The sequence below is a fragment of the Syngnathoides biaculeatus genome, chromosome 12 (assembly GCF_019802595.1).
Source record: "Syngnathoides biaculeatus isolate LvHL_M chromosome 12, ASM1980259v1, whole genome shotgun sequence".
Taxonomy (NCBI): Eukaryota; Metazoa; Chordata; class Actinopteri; order Syngnathiformes; family Syngnathidae; genus Syngnathoides; species Syngnathoides biaculeatus.
In genome coordinates, this window is record NC_084651.1 from 15,759,103 (window position 1) to 15,774,821 (window position 15,719).

The 15,719-nt window shown below is 42.4% G+C and overlaps 2 protein-coding genes across 2 annotated transcripts in view; both read right to left on the reverse strand.

Moving 5' to 3' along the window:
• Positions 1-414: 414 nt before the first annotated feature.
• On the reverse strand, positions 415-3,944 carry calm2a (calmodulin 2a (phosphorylase kinase, delta)). Its single transcript, XM_061837278.1, has 6 exons — positions 3,810-3,944; positions 3,087-3,117; positions 2,042-2,185; positions 1,861-1,967; positions 1,656-1,791; positions 415-1,575 (listed from the first exon to the last, which is right to left on the reverse strand). Exons 1-6 carry the CDS (start codon positions 3,810-3,812, stop codon positions 1,547-1,549), a joined length of 450 nt encoding a protein of 149 aa, XP_061693262.1. The 5' UTR covers positions 3,813-3,944; the 3' UTR covers positions 415-1,546.
• Positions 3,945-11,350: 7,406 nt separating this feature from the next.
• The window catches only part of LOC133509763 (mucin-like protein), a 31,384-nt gene continuing 27,015 nt past the window's right edge, over positions 11,351-15,719 (reverse strand). Inside the window, exons 20-25 of the mRNA XM_061837103.1 lie at positions 15,580-15,600; positions 15,407-15,468; positions 15,110-15,302; positions 14,839-14,967; positions 14,557-14,692; positions 11,351-11,815 (exon numbers count right to left, since the gene is read on the reverse strand). Coding sequence (XP_061693087.1) covers positions 11,674-11,815; positions 14,557-14,692; positions 14,839-14,967; positions 15,110-15,302; positions 15,407-15,468; positions 15,580-15,600 — 683 coding nt within the window. The 3' untranslated portion in view covers positions 11,351-11,673. The remainder of the gene's footprint in view (positions 11,816-14,556; positions 14,693-14,838; positions 14,968-15,109; positions 15,303-15,406; positions 15,469-15,579; positions 15,601-15,719) is intronic.

Consider the following 15,719-nt stretch of genomic DNA (forward strand, 5'->3'; position numbering starts at 1 on the left):
TTCAAACCCGGATCTGTGAAGAAAGCTACATTTAGACTGGATGGCAGGTTTGACTGAACAAGACAATTGCAGGCCAGAGCTGGAATTTTAATACACACTGCATTCACTGAATTACAGTAAAATGCTACAAATGACTGGTTGCCATTATTTTACACCACCTATGGGAAATATCCAAATATACATTGGAGGAATATAAAACCACAATTACACTTTGCATATTATGGGTCTTGCACTTGCAGAAGTTAAATGTTTACAATTAACTATCTGAATTTTCCAAGCATGCTCACTGTGGTGGCAGTGGGCCCTGTACACTTTATACAATAATCTAAACAGAGCAATACCAAAATCAAGTACAGTCCACAAAATAATGCTTAGTCACATGGAAGCAAGCATAAAATCCACAGGAGGCAAGAGTCCACAATAGAACTTTATTTTGTCAAAGTAACAAACTTAGCATCTCGGCAAGCTACTGTAACAAACCACTAGAAACCTTCAAAAAAAAAAAAAAAAAATACCTTATTTACACCATGACCTCTCACATATGCCCCTATTCCCTGCACCTTGCAACTGGGAAGGGGATGGGGTGGGGGGGTAAGACTTTGCAACTAGCTTGTACAAGGTACTCTACCAACAGGGCCAGACAACACAGCCTGTGGTGAGAGCACCTGCACAGCATACACCAAAACTATCCAGCACTGCTGTGCACACTTCCAGTAAACAGCTTTCATCCCACTCCTGATTTAATCTTAAATTTTACATTAAGAGGCATTGGCTGATGCTCCTCAATGCTTCCGGGACATGACAGGCAACACTTGTTTCAAAATAGTGCCAAGTGTAAGGGAGGAAAAGATTCCTCAATTTCATTTAAAAAAAAAAAAAAAAAAGTAATCAAAAATGTAATTACAAACTGAGAAAACAAGACCAACTTTCAAATCTGGGTAGATTGTAAATTTTATTGGAAAACAAAAATATACAACTTGGAATGGATTATTTGAGGCATGGCAAGAGGCCATTAAAAAAAAAAAAAAAAAAAAAAAAAAAGAATGAGTAAAACATTAAAAAGCATGGTAAGATTAGTCATTTTCTGGTATATAGAAGAGCAGATACAAAAAGTTTGTACGAGTACCTAGGAGATACACCCGTGTCATTTTTTTTGCAGTAGTGCAATGCTGAGAGATTTCCCATTATATACTTTGTCCATAGTCCATGCAGAGTTTCAACTGCTCTACATTGTTTCCATGCCAACAGCGTTGCCAAGTGACAACTAGCTGACAGGTTTCCAATGTCGCCTCGCCAGAAAAGGCCCCGAGCACAATAGCGGAGTCGGTTCTCCGGCTCCCGAGGGCCTCCGCAGGCATCTGGTTGGATGACCGTTCGTCACTCAAACATCATGACAGCAAAAGAAAGGGACATGGGGACAAGAGCCTATGCAGTTTACATGCAGTTCCTTTGGACAGCAGTAGGGGCGGGGACGCGAGGGGTTAATAAGATTTTACAGAAATTACACAAAGAAAAGGCAAATTTATACGAAATCTGTACAAGGCCCTCACTTCGCCGTCATCATTTGTACGAACTCTGTTGAGGGGAGGGAAAGTGGTATGAGAAACAAAATGAAAAAAAAAAGGTAAAGACTGATTAATGAATTAGTAACCAACCTTCATAGTTGACTTGTCCATCTCCATCAATGTCTGCTTCTCTGATCATCTCATCTACTTCCTCATCAGTTAACTTCTCACCAAGGTTTGTCATCACGTGGCGTAGCTCAGCAGCACTGATGTACCCGTTACCATCCTGAATGTTACATTAGTAGCTTTAGCTTTCATGTCTAAGATGGCTCCCTGTGGTCAACTGCACATTTACCTTGTCAAAGACACGAAAGGCTTCTCTGATCTCCTCTTCGCTATCTGTATCCTTCATTTTTCTGGCCATCATGGTGAGGAATTCTGGGAAATCTATCGTACCGTTTCCTGAAACGCAAAATAGGTCAGGTTGGACGGGATTCTGAGCATCTCGGCTGCTTCCATGTTCTAAAGCTACTCACCATCAGCATCCACCTCGTTGATCATGTCCTGCAACTCTGCCTCTGTGGGGTTCTGCCCGAGAGAGCGCATGACTGTGCCCAGCTCTTTGGTGGTGATTGTGCCATCTCCGTCCTTGTCAAAAAGTGAAAACGCCTCCTTGAATTCTGAGAAGATGTGAGAGGAGGCTCTTAATACAGAAATGATGTCACTAGTGTTTCCAATATCAACTCAATGTTTTGAGATTCCGGAGGCAACCGTTTACAGTTCAGACACCGACACCAAACAGAAGGCCAGGTAGCAAGCTAATGGCAGTCTACACTATTTGGGAGCACCATGAGGGCCTACCAATGAGACCCATATTATGGCATTTGACTATATATTTGCAGGATCAACACACAAAAGGACATGTCCTTTAACCAAACCCGCCCCCTACCCCAAAAAGAAAAAAAAAAAAAAAAAAAAAAAAAAAAAAAAAAAAACCCTGTTCAATATACCCCACTGAGTCACGGAGAGCTCCTGTTACCAAGGTAATAGAAAACATTGTGTTTAGCTTCCAAGCCACAGAAGAACTGAACCTCTAATGACTACCACTGTATTAAGGGAGCTGGAGACACCATGATGCCCCCCCCCAAAAAAAAACAAAAAAAAAAAAACTGTGTTGATTTAACTACATGAAAGCTCAGCACTAAAAGCACAGATTGAAAAACTGAGGATATCTGCTAAGTGCAATAGTTTAAAAAACAACAACAAAAAAGAAACTCGTTGCATTCCCGCCTCCCCACTATGAACAATAGATTTTCGTTTCAAATTATGATCACTCATTCTACGGAGGACACACCCAAGGCAAAGGACACATTGTGCTCAGTGCCCAGCCACATTACATCACTTTACGAGATGACACCATTCAATTTTCCATAGGGTAAACCCATCGCGAGTTCAGTTTTTGTAAACCTGCAGGTCACTTAAAAAGGCAAAAATTGCAATCCTCCACAGTCGACCCAAATAATCTATATTACACGGGCATTTTTGAAGAATGTGAGTAAAGAAGGAAGAGGAATGTCTTACCTGCAATTTGCTCTTCTGTAAGCTGATCAGCCTAAAGAAAAAAAAAATGAAATCCATGACAAATTACTCTTTTAGTATTGCAGTGACGCCAAATGCGGAGTTAAATGGTAGTTGCGCCTTCAATCGCGAGGAAGATGTAATTCTCAAGTCAATTAAAAAGTGACTCAAACAGCAACGCATTGTCTCAAGGAGAGTCCAGCGCCCACCAAGAGTGGACCCCGGCACATGGCATCCATTTCAAGTGGAGCAGTTTTTTTGCACGAGAACATGGCCGCGCGCGCACAATGCATTGCCTTGCAGTTTAGGCGCCAACATAACTGTCGCCTGCATATACTCAAAAGCAACACACCGGTTGACACCCGCTACTTTCCATCTAACGCAAGTCATTAAATCCAGCAGTAGCAGCGGCAGAAGAATGCATTTGGCGAGGTGTGCACACAATAAAATTGTCGCTGTCACAACAGAGTTAAGAGCGCCGCAGTGACGCAGCGATCAAAGGAAAAGGACGAAAGACCCGGGCACGTTCGTCTTCTCTGCCTTTTATCGTTGACTTCGAGGATAAAGCGGAATCGGCGCATTCAACAGCACTGCACTGCGGCACTTGGGCAGGGCCGTGAAGCAGCGACTCAAACCTCATCCCGCTCGGTTCATCGGCGACTTCGTGCTGGAGCAGGAGAAAGGACGACGAGTGTTGTGTGGATGTATTACCCCCTCCCCTCTTACCATTTCGACGTCTTTGGAGCTGCTTTTTCACGACAAAAATCCCCTGTTCGCGCGTAACCTCGCCACAGTGGAAGCCCGGAGAATGAAATGAACACGCTGTGGCCGTCACCCGCCGCAACTGGGCTCGCCTTTAACTGTTAGCCGAAACTCCGCCTCCTTGCATATCCCTCCGCTCAGTGCCATTTTTTTCCCCCCGCTAACTAAAAGCATACATTTGAGATGTTTTGAAACGACGAGCAAGCGTGGGGCTTTACAAAATACTATTTTACCCCCCATGGCGCATTCTGTGAGGGTTCGGACTCGGATAAGAATAATGATATACTTGAATACATGGCGACCTAGTTTACAGCGTACAAACACTTTCAGCTTCGCTGTGATGAGGCACACGCCCTAACGGAAAGAAATGACGCTCCGTGATTGGTTGGTTTGTACCTGCAATGCGTCACTCCCCATTTTCTGCGATTGGCTGCATTCAGCGGGTCGCCGAAGACTTCTTGCAAGTGGCTGCTACATCCACAGCTGGCTAGCCAGGGAACCGCTGTGTACCCAACATACTCGTGGGTTTCATTCAAAGGGAACTCCTTAACAGTTTTGCACTTACTACATTTATTTAGAACTGAATCTTATATGGTGGCACGGTGGGTCAGCTGGAAAGCGTTGGCCTCAAAGTTCTGAGGTCCGGGTTCAATCCCGGAACCGCCTGTGTGGAGTTTGCATGTTCTCCCCTTGCCTGTGTGGTTTTCCTGCGGGCAACATTAATTGGACACTCTAAATTGCACCTAGCTGTGATTGTGAATCCGGCTGTTTGTCTTTATGTGCTCTGCGGTTGGCTGGCAACCAGTTCAGGGCGTACCCCGCCTCCTACCCGTTGACAGCTGGGAGAGGCTCCAGCACTCCCCGCGACCCTTGCGAGGATAAGCGGCAAAGAAAAGGAATGGATGGCTTAATCTTATATGTATCTGTTTGTTTATCTCAATATTAAGTTGCAGCACATCACATCAATTTCACTAGCATGCTAACATTGATGCACTCTAAAGTTGTTATCTCACTGTGGGACTCCTGGGGTAAATGATCAATGCCTTTATAATGAGTTCCACATGTGTCTGATTTTTAGCGGTGGGTCATTTGTTACGTGTGATTTTCACAGAGGTATGTTTGTTGCATGCATTAACATCAATGGGACATTTTCAAGTCTAATTATGTAGTTAGTGTGAAGGGAGTATCTGATCGCATGATTGCTGATGCTTAATTGACTGCAGTCCACCTGTCTCGGGCCTGTTCCAATAAGAGAGGATGAGACAGTTTATACTCTTATTACTTTTGGCCTGGGGATTGGCAGGTCTGAGGACAGGAAAGATAAAAGAAGGGGGAAAAAGCAATTTTGAATTAAAAAAAAAAAACAACAACAACAAAGGGACATTTACGCTTTAATGATGACTCAAGTCAATGCAGCAGCTTTGGAGTCAATGTGCATACTTTGACCGCTCGTGGTAATAAAGCAACTGAAGTACATCAGCAACCGTCATCCTTTACCACAAACGAGGGGATTGCAATACCAATAATGGCCTCTTTTACTCAAAGAAATCAGCTCGTCTTTGGAGAGGATACCCAGGGTTCCCGCTTTCATGTGTGGTCATGCTCACTCGTGATCAACTGCGCAGCCTGACAGTCAGTCAGACTTTTTTTTCCCCTTCTGCCCAATCTTGAGAACATTGAATTTGTTATCGGAGAAAGGTTGTTTTGGGGGGGTTTGTCAATGAAGATTATGAAATGCCAAAGGTGACAACACAAAGGCATTAAACTTTTGTCACAAGACTCGGATAAGCTGAAGCATGCGAATGAATGACTGCATGTAAGACCTGTACTGTAGTATTATGCCATGACCATGCTAATGGATGTCGCCGACCTTTGACTTACACATTACCTCGCAGCAACAGCTTCAGCCACCCCACCCAAAAAATATCGGGAGGTGGCCCTGATTGAAGGTTAAATATTAATATAGAAAAGCTTAAATTGGAGCTCGGGAGACATGCGTTGGTGTTCTCTAAAACTTAAAACCAATCTCCGTAATGTAAGCAAAGCAACACTTTTTCACGACACGGTAAAATGTCATATCTTGTTGTAGAATAGCATGTTAATTATCTTGAAAAAAATATGAAGGTTTAAGCACAAGCTTCTACACGTGTCATGCGTGCTGTTTTTTTTTTTAATCACCTCTGTGAATGTATAACTTCTACACATAACCGCAAGCGTCCTTATCAGTCATAGCCCGACGCAGAACATTTTAATGAAGCAGCAGCTTTCATTTCCTACCAACAGGGTTCAAAGTTCACCGATGTTCAACAGAGGCAAAGCAGCAAGCACCCTTCCGTGTTGATTAATAACCCTTGAGATCACTCAGTTTAATGGCGTTTGTGATGGTTCCTTTTGTTGTGCAATCATATTCTAATACATACTATGTGTGTAGATTTTTTTTTACAGCATTTGTGGACCGTGAAAGGCAAATGACAAATATGAGCCAATGTTTACCCGTGTAACAAAAAGACGCTATTAGAAATGAATGAGCCTATGTAATGCACCTGCTGGTTCAATGCCAAAGAGGTGCATCACGTTCATGGGAGAGAAGGTCAGGTGTTTGCACTTCACTATTAATTAAGAGCTCATTATGTCATGTATGTATTTCTCAATGTTTGTTTAGCCTTTATTTTGTACATTTAATCGAAAATGCAATCTAAGTTTTTGTGAAGGTTTCAATGTGTGTGCACTGATGGTAAAACAAGATGGAATGGGTGTGATTGTGGATTATTATTATTTATTTTATATGCGTGGGCAAATGAGATGGATCTGAAATGCTTCGCCGCACTAACTGGCTAAAGGTAGGGTACGGCTCAGTTATTGACCAAAATTGTAGATGATCCCGCAGAAAAGCACTTCTAGTAAGCATGGGTGGGTTTTACAGGCGTGCAAAACCAGTATTAGCTATATAAACTCCCAACAACGGGCTCGCTGTATATAAACCAATCCCATCAAGCACGCTAGCCTACCTGTTACTGCGAAATCAGAGAAATTACTTGTTTTCCAAAATTACATCATGAGGCAGAAATGATTAATGGCCTCAAATCGGATAAGAGGATTTGGTCAGGCCTGCCTGTTTCAATTATGTTGTGATGAAATGGATACAGCATAAAGTGTTTCCTTGGTTTTTCTATCTTCCTGATTTTTTTTTTTTTTTGTGGTTTTATACACATTATTGAAGTTATTTTTTTATTTAAGGCAGGAGTATCAAACATGTTTGTCATGATCCACATCTTCATTATGATTTCCCCAGTTATGATGTCCCTTGGAGGGCCATAATGACTGAACTCATGTAAGTGAATTATTGCCCTTATAATTACAAAGACACAATAAATTGATGAATAACTCTTTTGAAATCAGAAGCCCATAAAAACCCATTGTTGACTATTCTTAAAGGGAGGTTGGTAAAAAAAAAAAAAAATGGTTTCAGTAGCTCAACGTTATTTCAAGTGAAGACAAGTTTCAATTTTGACATTTTAGCAAAAAACATTAATTCAACATGTATGAGTTGCCTTTGTGGGCCACAGAAATTACTCTCATGAGCCAGATATGGCCCCCTGGCATAAGTTTGACACCTGTAATTTTAGTGGATTGGGGGAACAAATAAAAATGGCGTGTACAAATTAATCCGTCTTTTAAATTTGAGACCACAGTCAAGAATTGTGCTAACTACCCTGCAAAACTTGAATTACTAAAAACATGGCTAATTCTATAAAATGAGGATCCAAAGTTGTGAAAAATTCAGCCATTCACTCTGGTGTCAAATGCCGTGGGCGTGTCCAGTGAATGTGTTGAAACCTCACCCCGCAACGGTCAACTGTCAATTAACACTACTACAAATGGATACTACTTCATCTACCATCTGTCTCATGCCGACACAAAACATATTTGAGCTGTGAAAATATAACCGCTTAAATATGCTGGAATACATCGCACGGGCTGATCGCATCTCATTGCCACGACACAACAACGAGGTGCTCTAAACCCGCAAAGCGTGAAGCCCTTCTCCACATATTCACTGTCACCTCAGACTTTCTTTTCCCACCCAGACTTTTCCCTTCTCTCAGTGACGCGTGTGAACTCGTGGTCGACAATGAGGCGCTCTAAAGTGGTCACGCTAACCCAGAGCACCAGTTCACATGCTGGCTGTCAAGTCAAAAAACTCTCCGGCCTTCTTCTGTGTGACGTGTACTCACTCTCTAAAGCAATCAGACCAGCATACTTCCCAAAGAAGATGCATTAAGCCAAATGAGCAATCTGCAAGTCGCTTTTGAGCCAGACGACCGCTGATGCGAATCAAGGTGCTTAAATAGTCGGGCAGGGGGGACTTGTGCCGCAGCCGATGAGTCATTAACACCCCTTTTAGCTGCACCCATAAAATCAGTAAAAATCAAATATCAAATGGTATAAAATACTTAACCAATATATCTCCGCAATTGAGCCCTACATATACAATGTTTTTTGAAACAAATCTCTGATTTTTTACTGTCCAGGTTTCTTTAATGGTTGTCACGTCGAATGCCAGTGGCTGATCCTTCCGCTCTGCTTTTTCATGACCACCTCTGTCCTCGATTGTATCTTAGGCCCTCCTAGCTGGCTTATCTCCAGGTTCTCTGCTGCAGTGTGTGTGGAGCTGGCGCTCATGAAATTGCTGCTTAGACCTTCCACAAGTATGGCACTCCAAATCTCTCCAGCAAGGACTCTCTCCATCACTGGCCGTTTTTCCTAGTCACGCGTGTCCTTGTCTGTCACATGGATCTGCAGTTCATTCTTTCCAGAATACTGGATGTGGCCCATATGCACTTTTTCGTGTGTGAAATGTACACAACCAGTGGAAAACTGAGAAGCGATCCTTCAGTTGCACCACGTTAGATGTGTGTGTACTTTAGTATACAACCACCAATAAGGAAGTGACAAGTGTGACGTATTAAGGAGTGCTGCCTTGCTGAACTGCTTGTCAGGTCAGCTGCTGCAGGAGTGGAGACCCACAGGCTTGCCCACGAAGATTTCAGAGCAGGTGCCACTTCGCCTGTATACGTGTGTGAGAGTGTGTGGGAGTGTTGCATTTCTGTTTAGTCTGGGCTCTTAAACAAATGCGATGGCTCTGCTTCGCTTGGAAAACTCAGTAGTGACACCTGGTGACCAGAGCATTGCTATTGAAGCGAGAGAGAAAAAAAAAAAAACCTGCCCCCCATTCATTAGCTTTCTCTACCGCTTGTCCTCATTGGGAGCTCGGGTGAGCTGGAGCTGATCCTAACTATCCAGGTCAGATGGGCGCCAGCCATTCGCAGGACAAGAAAAGGCCACCATACTCACTCCAATTCGAACTTTTTTATAATTTCTTGAATTAACCTAAGATTCATGTTTTTTTTTTAATCCATAGAGGGGGTATTTCTGAGTAGATTCTCAGTCTTCCCAAAGATTCAAAGGTTAAATCGAGGGAACGAGTCTGCTGGGGGAAATGTGAAATGTGTAAAGACGAGATATGAACAACAGAACTGTGATGCATACATGCTAACTACTAATCAGTGATGCTACTGGTCCATGAATATATCTTGGAACTTTTACATCCTTCATTTGCGAGGTATAACCAAATTCCACACTAAAACAAATTTATAGTTTTAACTGAACATTTTGGAAAGAGGCCCTGTATCTCAGTGGTTAGAGCACTGGTTTGATAAACCAGGGGTTGTGGGTTCGTATCCCACTGGGGCCTCCACTCCCTGAGAAGGGTTGCGTCAGGAAGGGCATCCGGCGTAAAAATTGTGCCAACATATGTGCGTTCATCTGAGATGACACGCTGTGGCGACCCCGAAAGGGACAAGCCGAAAGAAACTTGAGGCCCCGTAGCTCAGTGGTTAGAGCACTGGTTGGTAAACCAGGGGTTGTGGTTCGTATCCCACTGGGGCCTCCACTTCCCGAGAAGGTTGCGTCAGGAAGGGCATCCGGCGTAAAAATTGTGCCAAACATATATATGCGTTCATCTGAGATGATACGCTGTGGCGACCCCGAAAGGGACAAGCCGAAAGGAAAACAACAACAACAACAGCTGAACATTTTGGAAAGACATGACATTGAAATAGATTTTTCTTTACTTAAAACTATGGGTTCTGACACATTAATTAATTACAGTGCACTACACAATTTTGTTTCAAGTATGACCATCAGAGCACCCTGGATTGGTCGCCAGCCAAACACAGGACACATATGGACAAACAACCATTCATATTTGAATGTGACAATTATTCAGTGCTGGGGAGTCGGTAATCACATATACAAATAACGAAGTAATGTCATTTATTTACAAAATGTATATATTACAGTGCAAAAATGTGTGATTATATGATAGTTGCTATTGAAAGTTTTTACTACTAAAATTTTTTGAAAAAAATGTCAAAAATAACCCCATAAGTCAGTTTTTCTTTGTTCACATGCCATTGATTGTAAATATGGCTTCGAAGCACCATCTTGTGTTGCTATCTATTTGTTTTTCTACGATTTTGAAAAGGTTTGATTCATAGTTGTACTTTGAACACATCAAAGCTTATTTTTGGAATATTCATTTGTCTGGGTTGTCATGTGGTCCGACCTTTTCTAAATTGTGCACATTTGTCATGAGGCCAACTTGATATGGTATGATGGTTTTCTACATGCAGGACAGATAATGCAACAAACACTTTTTTTTTAAAATTACATATTTACCTGTCATCATCTTTTGCTATCAGTTTCTCACTTATGTAAAGAACAAATGTGGTTCATTTCGAAATAATGATGGATGGTTTTAATCAACTTTTTTATAGGCAACATCCACAGGTCCTAGTGATGCATCCATCCATTCATTTTCTTAGCTGCTTATCCTCACAAGGGTTGCGGGTAGTGCTGGAGCCTATCCCAACGGTCAACGGGCAGGATTCGGGGTATACCCTGAACTGGTTGCCAGCCAATCGCAGGGCACATTGAGAAAAACAGTTACACTCACAATCACACCTTGGGGCATTTTAGAGTGTCCAATTAATGTTGCATGTTTTTGGCATGTGGGAGGAAACCGGAGTGCCCGGAGAAAACCCACGCAGGCACGCTGAGAACAACCAAACTGCACACAGGGAGGGCTGACATTGAATCCGGGTCCTCAGAACTGTGAGGCGAATGCTTTCCAGCTGATCCACCGTGCCGCCCCTAGTCATGCATTCATTCAAAATTAAGAACAGCGATTAAAACATTAAATTACTTTGATAAGCTAATTTAAATAGAGTAGCATACAATTACATTTTCAACAGGGCAACTTGTATTTGTAACCAACTGCATTTCCAGTCTAATCTTTCAAACACTGCAGTTATGTTAGTATACGTTTATTGAACCTTATTCAAATGTCTGGACAAAGAGGAGCAGTTTGGTATTAGCATGTAGTATGGTATAGTATAATATTTGTCACACACTAATGCGGCCATCAAATACTGTTGCCTGCATTTCAGCGAGAAGGGTTATTCTCAAGGGAGCCTTTTTTTGCTGCTGACTTTGGTTATAAACAGTTGTCAGCAGGAGCAAAAATCAAAACATCCACGTAAAACTAACTCAGTGGAAAAAAAATGTCAATAGTCAAATTTACTCTTTCTTCACAATATAAATCATCCATCTTCTTCATAGAACATCTGCTTCAAAAGTTCTCATTGTATGTTTGAACATCTGTGTGCATTATACATTTTTTGTCTGTCCCAAAAGTGTAAGAAATAAACCACCCAAAAAAAAAACCATGCACATGCTGTATGTATCTATGTAAATTTAGCACATGTTATCTGATGCGTTGCCTTGGTGTGATGTTGTCGATAATCCGGGGGCTGCAATGAGTGATGTAGTGCAGAGTTGGGTCAGAGTAGTTGAAGGCCTGAGGATTTCTTGGTTCATGTGTGTGGTCTGCCAAAAGGTGAGGCAGACTGAAAGAAAGGGGAAAAAAGCCATTAAGCACATTTAATGTTCTCACAATACAATAATCCTGTTTTTGTCCCGAAGAGTTTCAAAAATGTATGATAAGTCAAGGTGTGAAGGGTATGGCCCACGACCCAGAACCAGTTCTTCGGGGGGTCTAACCCGGCCCGTGGACTTTGCGTGACACTGCCCATATAAGTATCATATCATGGATTTTTTGTTAACTAATTGAATGCGCAAAGGTGCAGTTAAAACTGAGTTTGTGAATTTGGTGCTACCACTAGCTTGCTATGCTGCATAACATTTAGTTGCCTACATGCAAACTGTATCATAAAAATGTATACAATCATAGCTCAAGTCCTTCTTGAATGGACAGCTTATAACGTCCTCTACTGAGCATTTTTTCCTCTTTTTGCCCTCCCCCACGCAGTGATCCCTTGTTTGACACAAATCGGTTGTCACCATGTTGTGTTCTGTTATAGGGAAAGATAACAGATGATCTCAAACCTCCCTGACAGTGTTTGGTTTGAGAAGATAATTTCCAGTGATCATAAAAGACAAAGTACACGTTTCGTGGTGTTAAATTTGTGTGAATGCGACCCGTGAACTAAAATGTGTTTGACACCCCTGCTCTACATTACATTTATAGGAGACTTTGGAGATTCTGACTCATTCCCTTCTAAACACTTCATTCTTGTAACTAGCGTTATTATACCTCAATTATTGCCAAAATATGTGTGTGATTTGGACCAGTCATGAATCTCTTCCTGAGATTACTGTAAAATCATTTTTACATATACAATCATGGTGGCGCGGTGGCGAAGCTGCCCGGGGTTCATTCCCGGTCCTTCCAGTGTGGAGTTTGGATGTTCTTCCCGTGCCTGTGTGGGTTTTCTGCAGACACTGCGGTTTCTTCCCACATCCCAGAAACATGCAATGTTGATTGGACACTCTAAATTGCCCCTAGGTGTGAGTGCAGCTGTTTGTCTCTATGTGTTCAGTTCAGGGTGTCCCTCCCTCCTGCCCATTGTCAGCTGGGATAGGCTCCAGCACTCCTGCCACCCTTGTGAGGATAAGTAGCTAAGAAAATGGATTGATGGATGGATGGATATACAATCATCTCAAGCAATACACGGATATGTTAGGATAAGCCCTTGTGCCATGTTCAGCAACTCATGAATAGCCAGCCTGGATCATTAAAGCACAGAGAGAAACTAAGACTGTAAAATAAAGCTGTTGAAAAGAATGAACACGTGAATTTTTTTTGGTTGCCGTTTGTTTGTTTCTTCTTTTTACCAAATTTGCATATAAGACGTATAGGTCAGCATTTGTGGTTGCAAACACGGAAAGATTTCATCAAACCCACCTGACCTTTACAATATCATGATTGACTCTGATTTCACATTTTAATCCTCAATAGTAATGCCATCCCCCCAACATTATATCCATTGGGTCTAGTTTACAGATAAAGAGAAAGCAGGCCAGTCATTGTGGGGATTATGTGTCACTAACGCCTGGCCCAGATGCCATACATCTGGATACCGAGTCCACTGGATGGCCACAAAGTCACATGTACAGCACTTGAATTTGCTCGTGGGAAGTACTTTAGCATGATTTTCCTTCCAACGTACATTATTATAATCATACAGTGTATATCTACTGCCTTGAATTCCAACAAAGACCTGCGATTATTACTTGCTGATATATTTTTTTCAAACATTGCACTTTAACTTAGATGCTGCACGTGGACATTCATTTCAAAGTAAACGAGGCCCCACTAATCATAATCATTTAGTTAATTCACCAATATTTGAATTCCTGTGCCCGTTGCCACTCAGTTACAGCGCAAGAAAAAAAAATTAATTAGCTTGCCATTCACACCTACGGACAATTGAAAGTCTTGGGACTCCCTTTTCTTATTAGTGCTAATCGACCACAGCATGTGGTGTAACTCTGCGAGGGGCGGATTAGGTTGGTGTGATCTGGCAGATGCACGGAGCCGTCTTTTTTGACAAAAACGTATTTTCTCTGCCAGTGGGGGTAAACTCAGGTGACTTTATTCGCTGCCGGGGATGGTCCCGCATGCCCGAAGAGAGCAATCAGAGCATCACTGAAGCATTGTCACTCAGCTGGTGTTGCAAAAGACAACATGATTCATTAGGGAAGGCTTGGCCAACCTGTGGCTCTTGCAGTGAGGGATGTGAGGGATGTGCTCCAGCTAAACCGTGAGGCTGAACAGAATAGGTGTTAGAAATATCATCCATCCATTTTCTGAGACGCTTATCCTCCGCGGGGAGTGCTGTAGTCTATTCCAGTTATCACCGGGCAGGAGGCAGGGTACACCCCGAATTGATTGCCGGCCAATCGCAAGGGACATACAGACAGACAACAGTCGCACTCACAATCACATCGAGGGGCAATATAGAGTCTCCCAATCAACGCGTGTTTTCAGGATGTGGGAGGAAACCAGAGTGCCCTGAGAAAACCCACGCAGGGATGGGGGGAACATCCAAACTCCACAAAGCCAGGGCCGGGATTTGAACACCGGTCCTCATAACTGTGAAGCCAACGCACTAACCAGCTGCGTCACCGTGCCGCCTTGGAAATATAAGAATTTTCAATTTAATGTAGTGTTTAGTTATGAATGAATGACTTGTGCAAAATTACAAAGCACACAACTATGAGAGACCTACTTTGTAATGTGCAGGATTACTCAATCACTGTTTTATGTGTGGCTCGGCGTACTTACCCTCGAATCAATGTCTTCTTGCAGCAGCAGCAGAAACTGGCCAGTGCAGCCAAAAGGAGAAGCAGGAAGCCAAGGCCCAGACTCAGACCCAGTATGACATCTCGGTTGTTGGTGGTGTTGTTCACATTGTTTTTATCTGTTAAATTTGAAATCCAATTGTTATATACACTGAAGTTGGTTTTTTTGCCAATGTGACAATCACCATTGTTTCATGGCGTAGGTCTAAAATCGGAAATCATTAGTTGCAATGTCATTTGCCTTCATAGGTGCACAGATCCTTACCTAATACACAGGACTGTGTTTCATCCACCTCAGTATTTCCATTGCACACACACCTGTAACCTCCATAGGTGTTGGTGCAAAGGGCAGGGTGTGCACACGCCGTCTCCTTGGCCTTGCACTCATCCAGATCTGTGGGAGCACATGTGATCATACAAACAAAATACAATGAATCTTACAAAGTGAATTCTCCCAGTTTGTTTGGCATTATTGTTGGATTGAGCCACAAAACGTCAAACAACAATGGTGCATTTTCAACGTAGTCTGGCTTTACCATCCACTTCTATGGAAGCGATGTCAAAGTGGCTGCTGACTCTGGCCAGGTAGTCTTTGATGTACCAGTGAGGCGTGTCACTGGACACGTTGATGTGATACTCAACTAGACGAGGACTGGAATTCTGTCCTGAGTCTTTCTTACTGGCGTTATAGAATTTGTTCTGGAATCCCAGGGACAGGATATTTGCAAGCTGAAATACATTGTTCAATATTACTTTGAATAGAATGGTGATTATAACTCAGTCTTTGTCATAGTCATAGTGTCATAGTCTTTAACATAGACACACTAACCCACCCGCTCAAGTCCGTCAGGTCTGTTCCTCCTCCAGTCCACAGAAACATTGAACACATTACCTCCTGTTGACACATTCACACATAAACCCCTGTATGATGGCCTTATAAGACCAGATATTGAGATATTTGAATACATATTTACTGTATGTTACAATTAATCAACATAAAACCTACCTGGAGGATTGCCAGAGTCACCTGGCAAGGTAAAGATAATCAATATATTATTTGTATTGTCACAGGAAGCAGCGCTACACAAATTGGGACCGCATTCATTTTCATACATATCAGTAATCAACTCATTACATTTTCACATT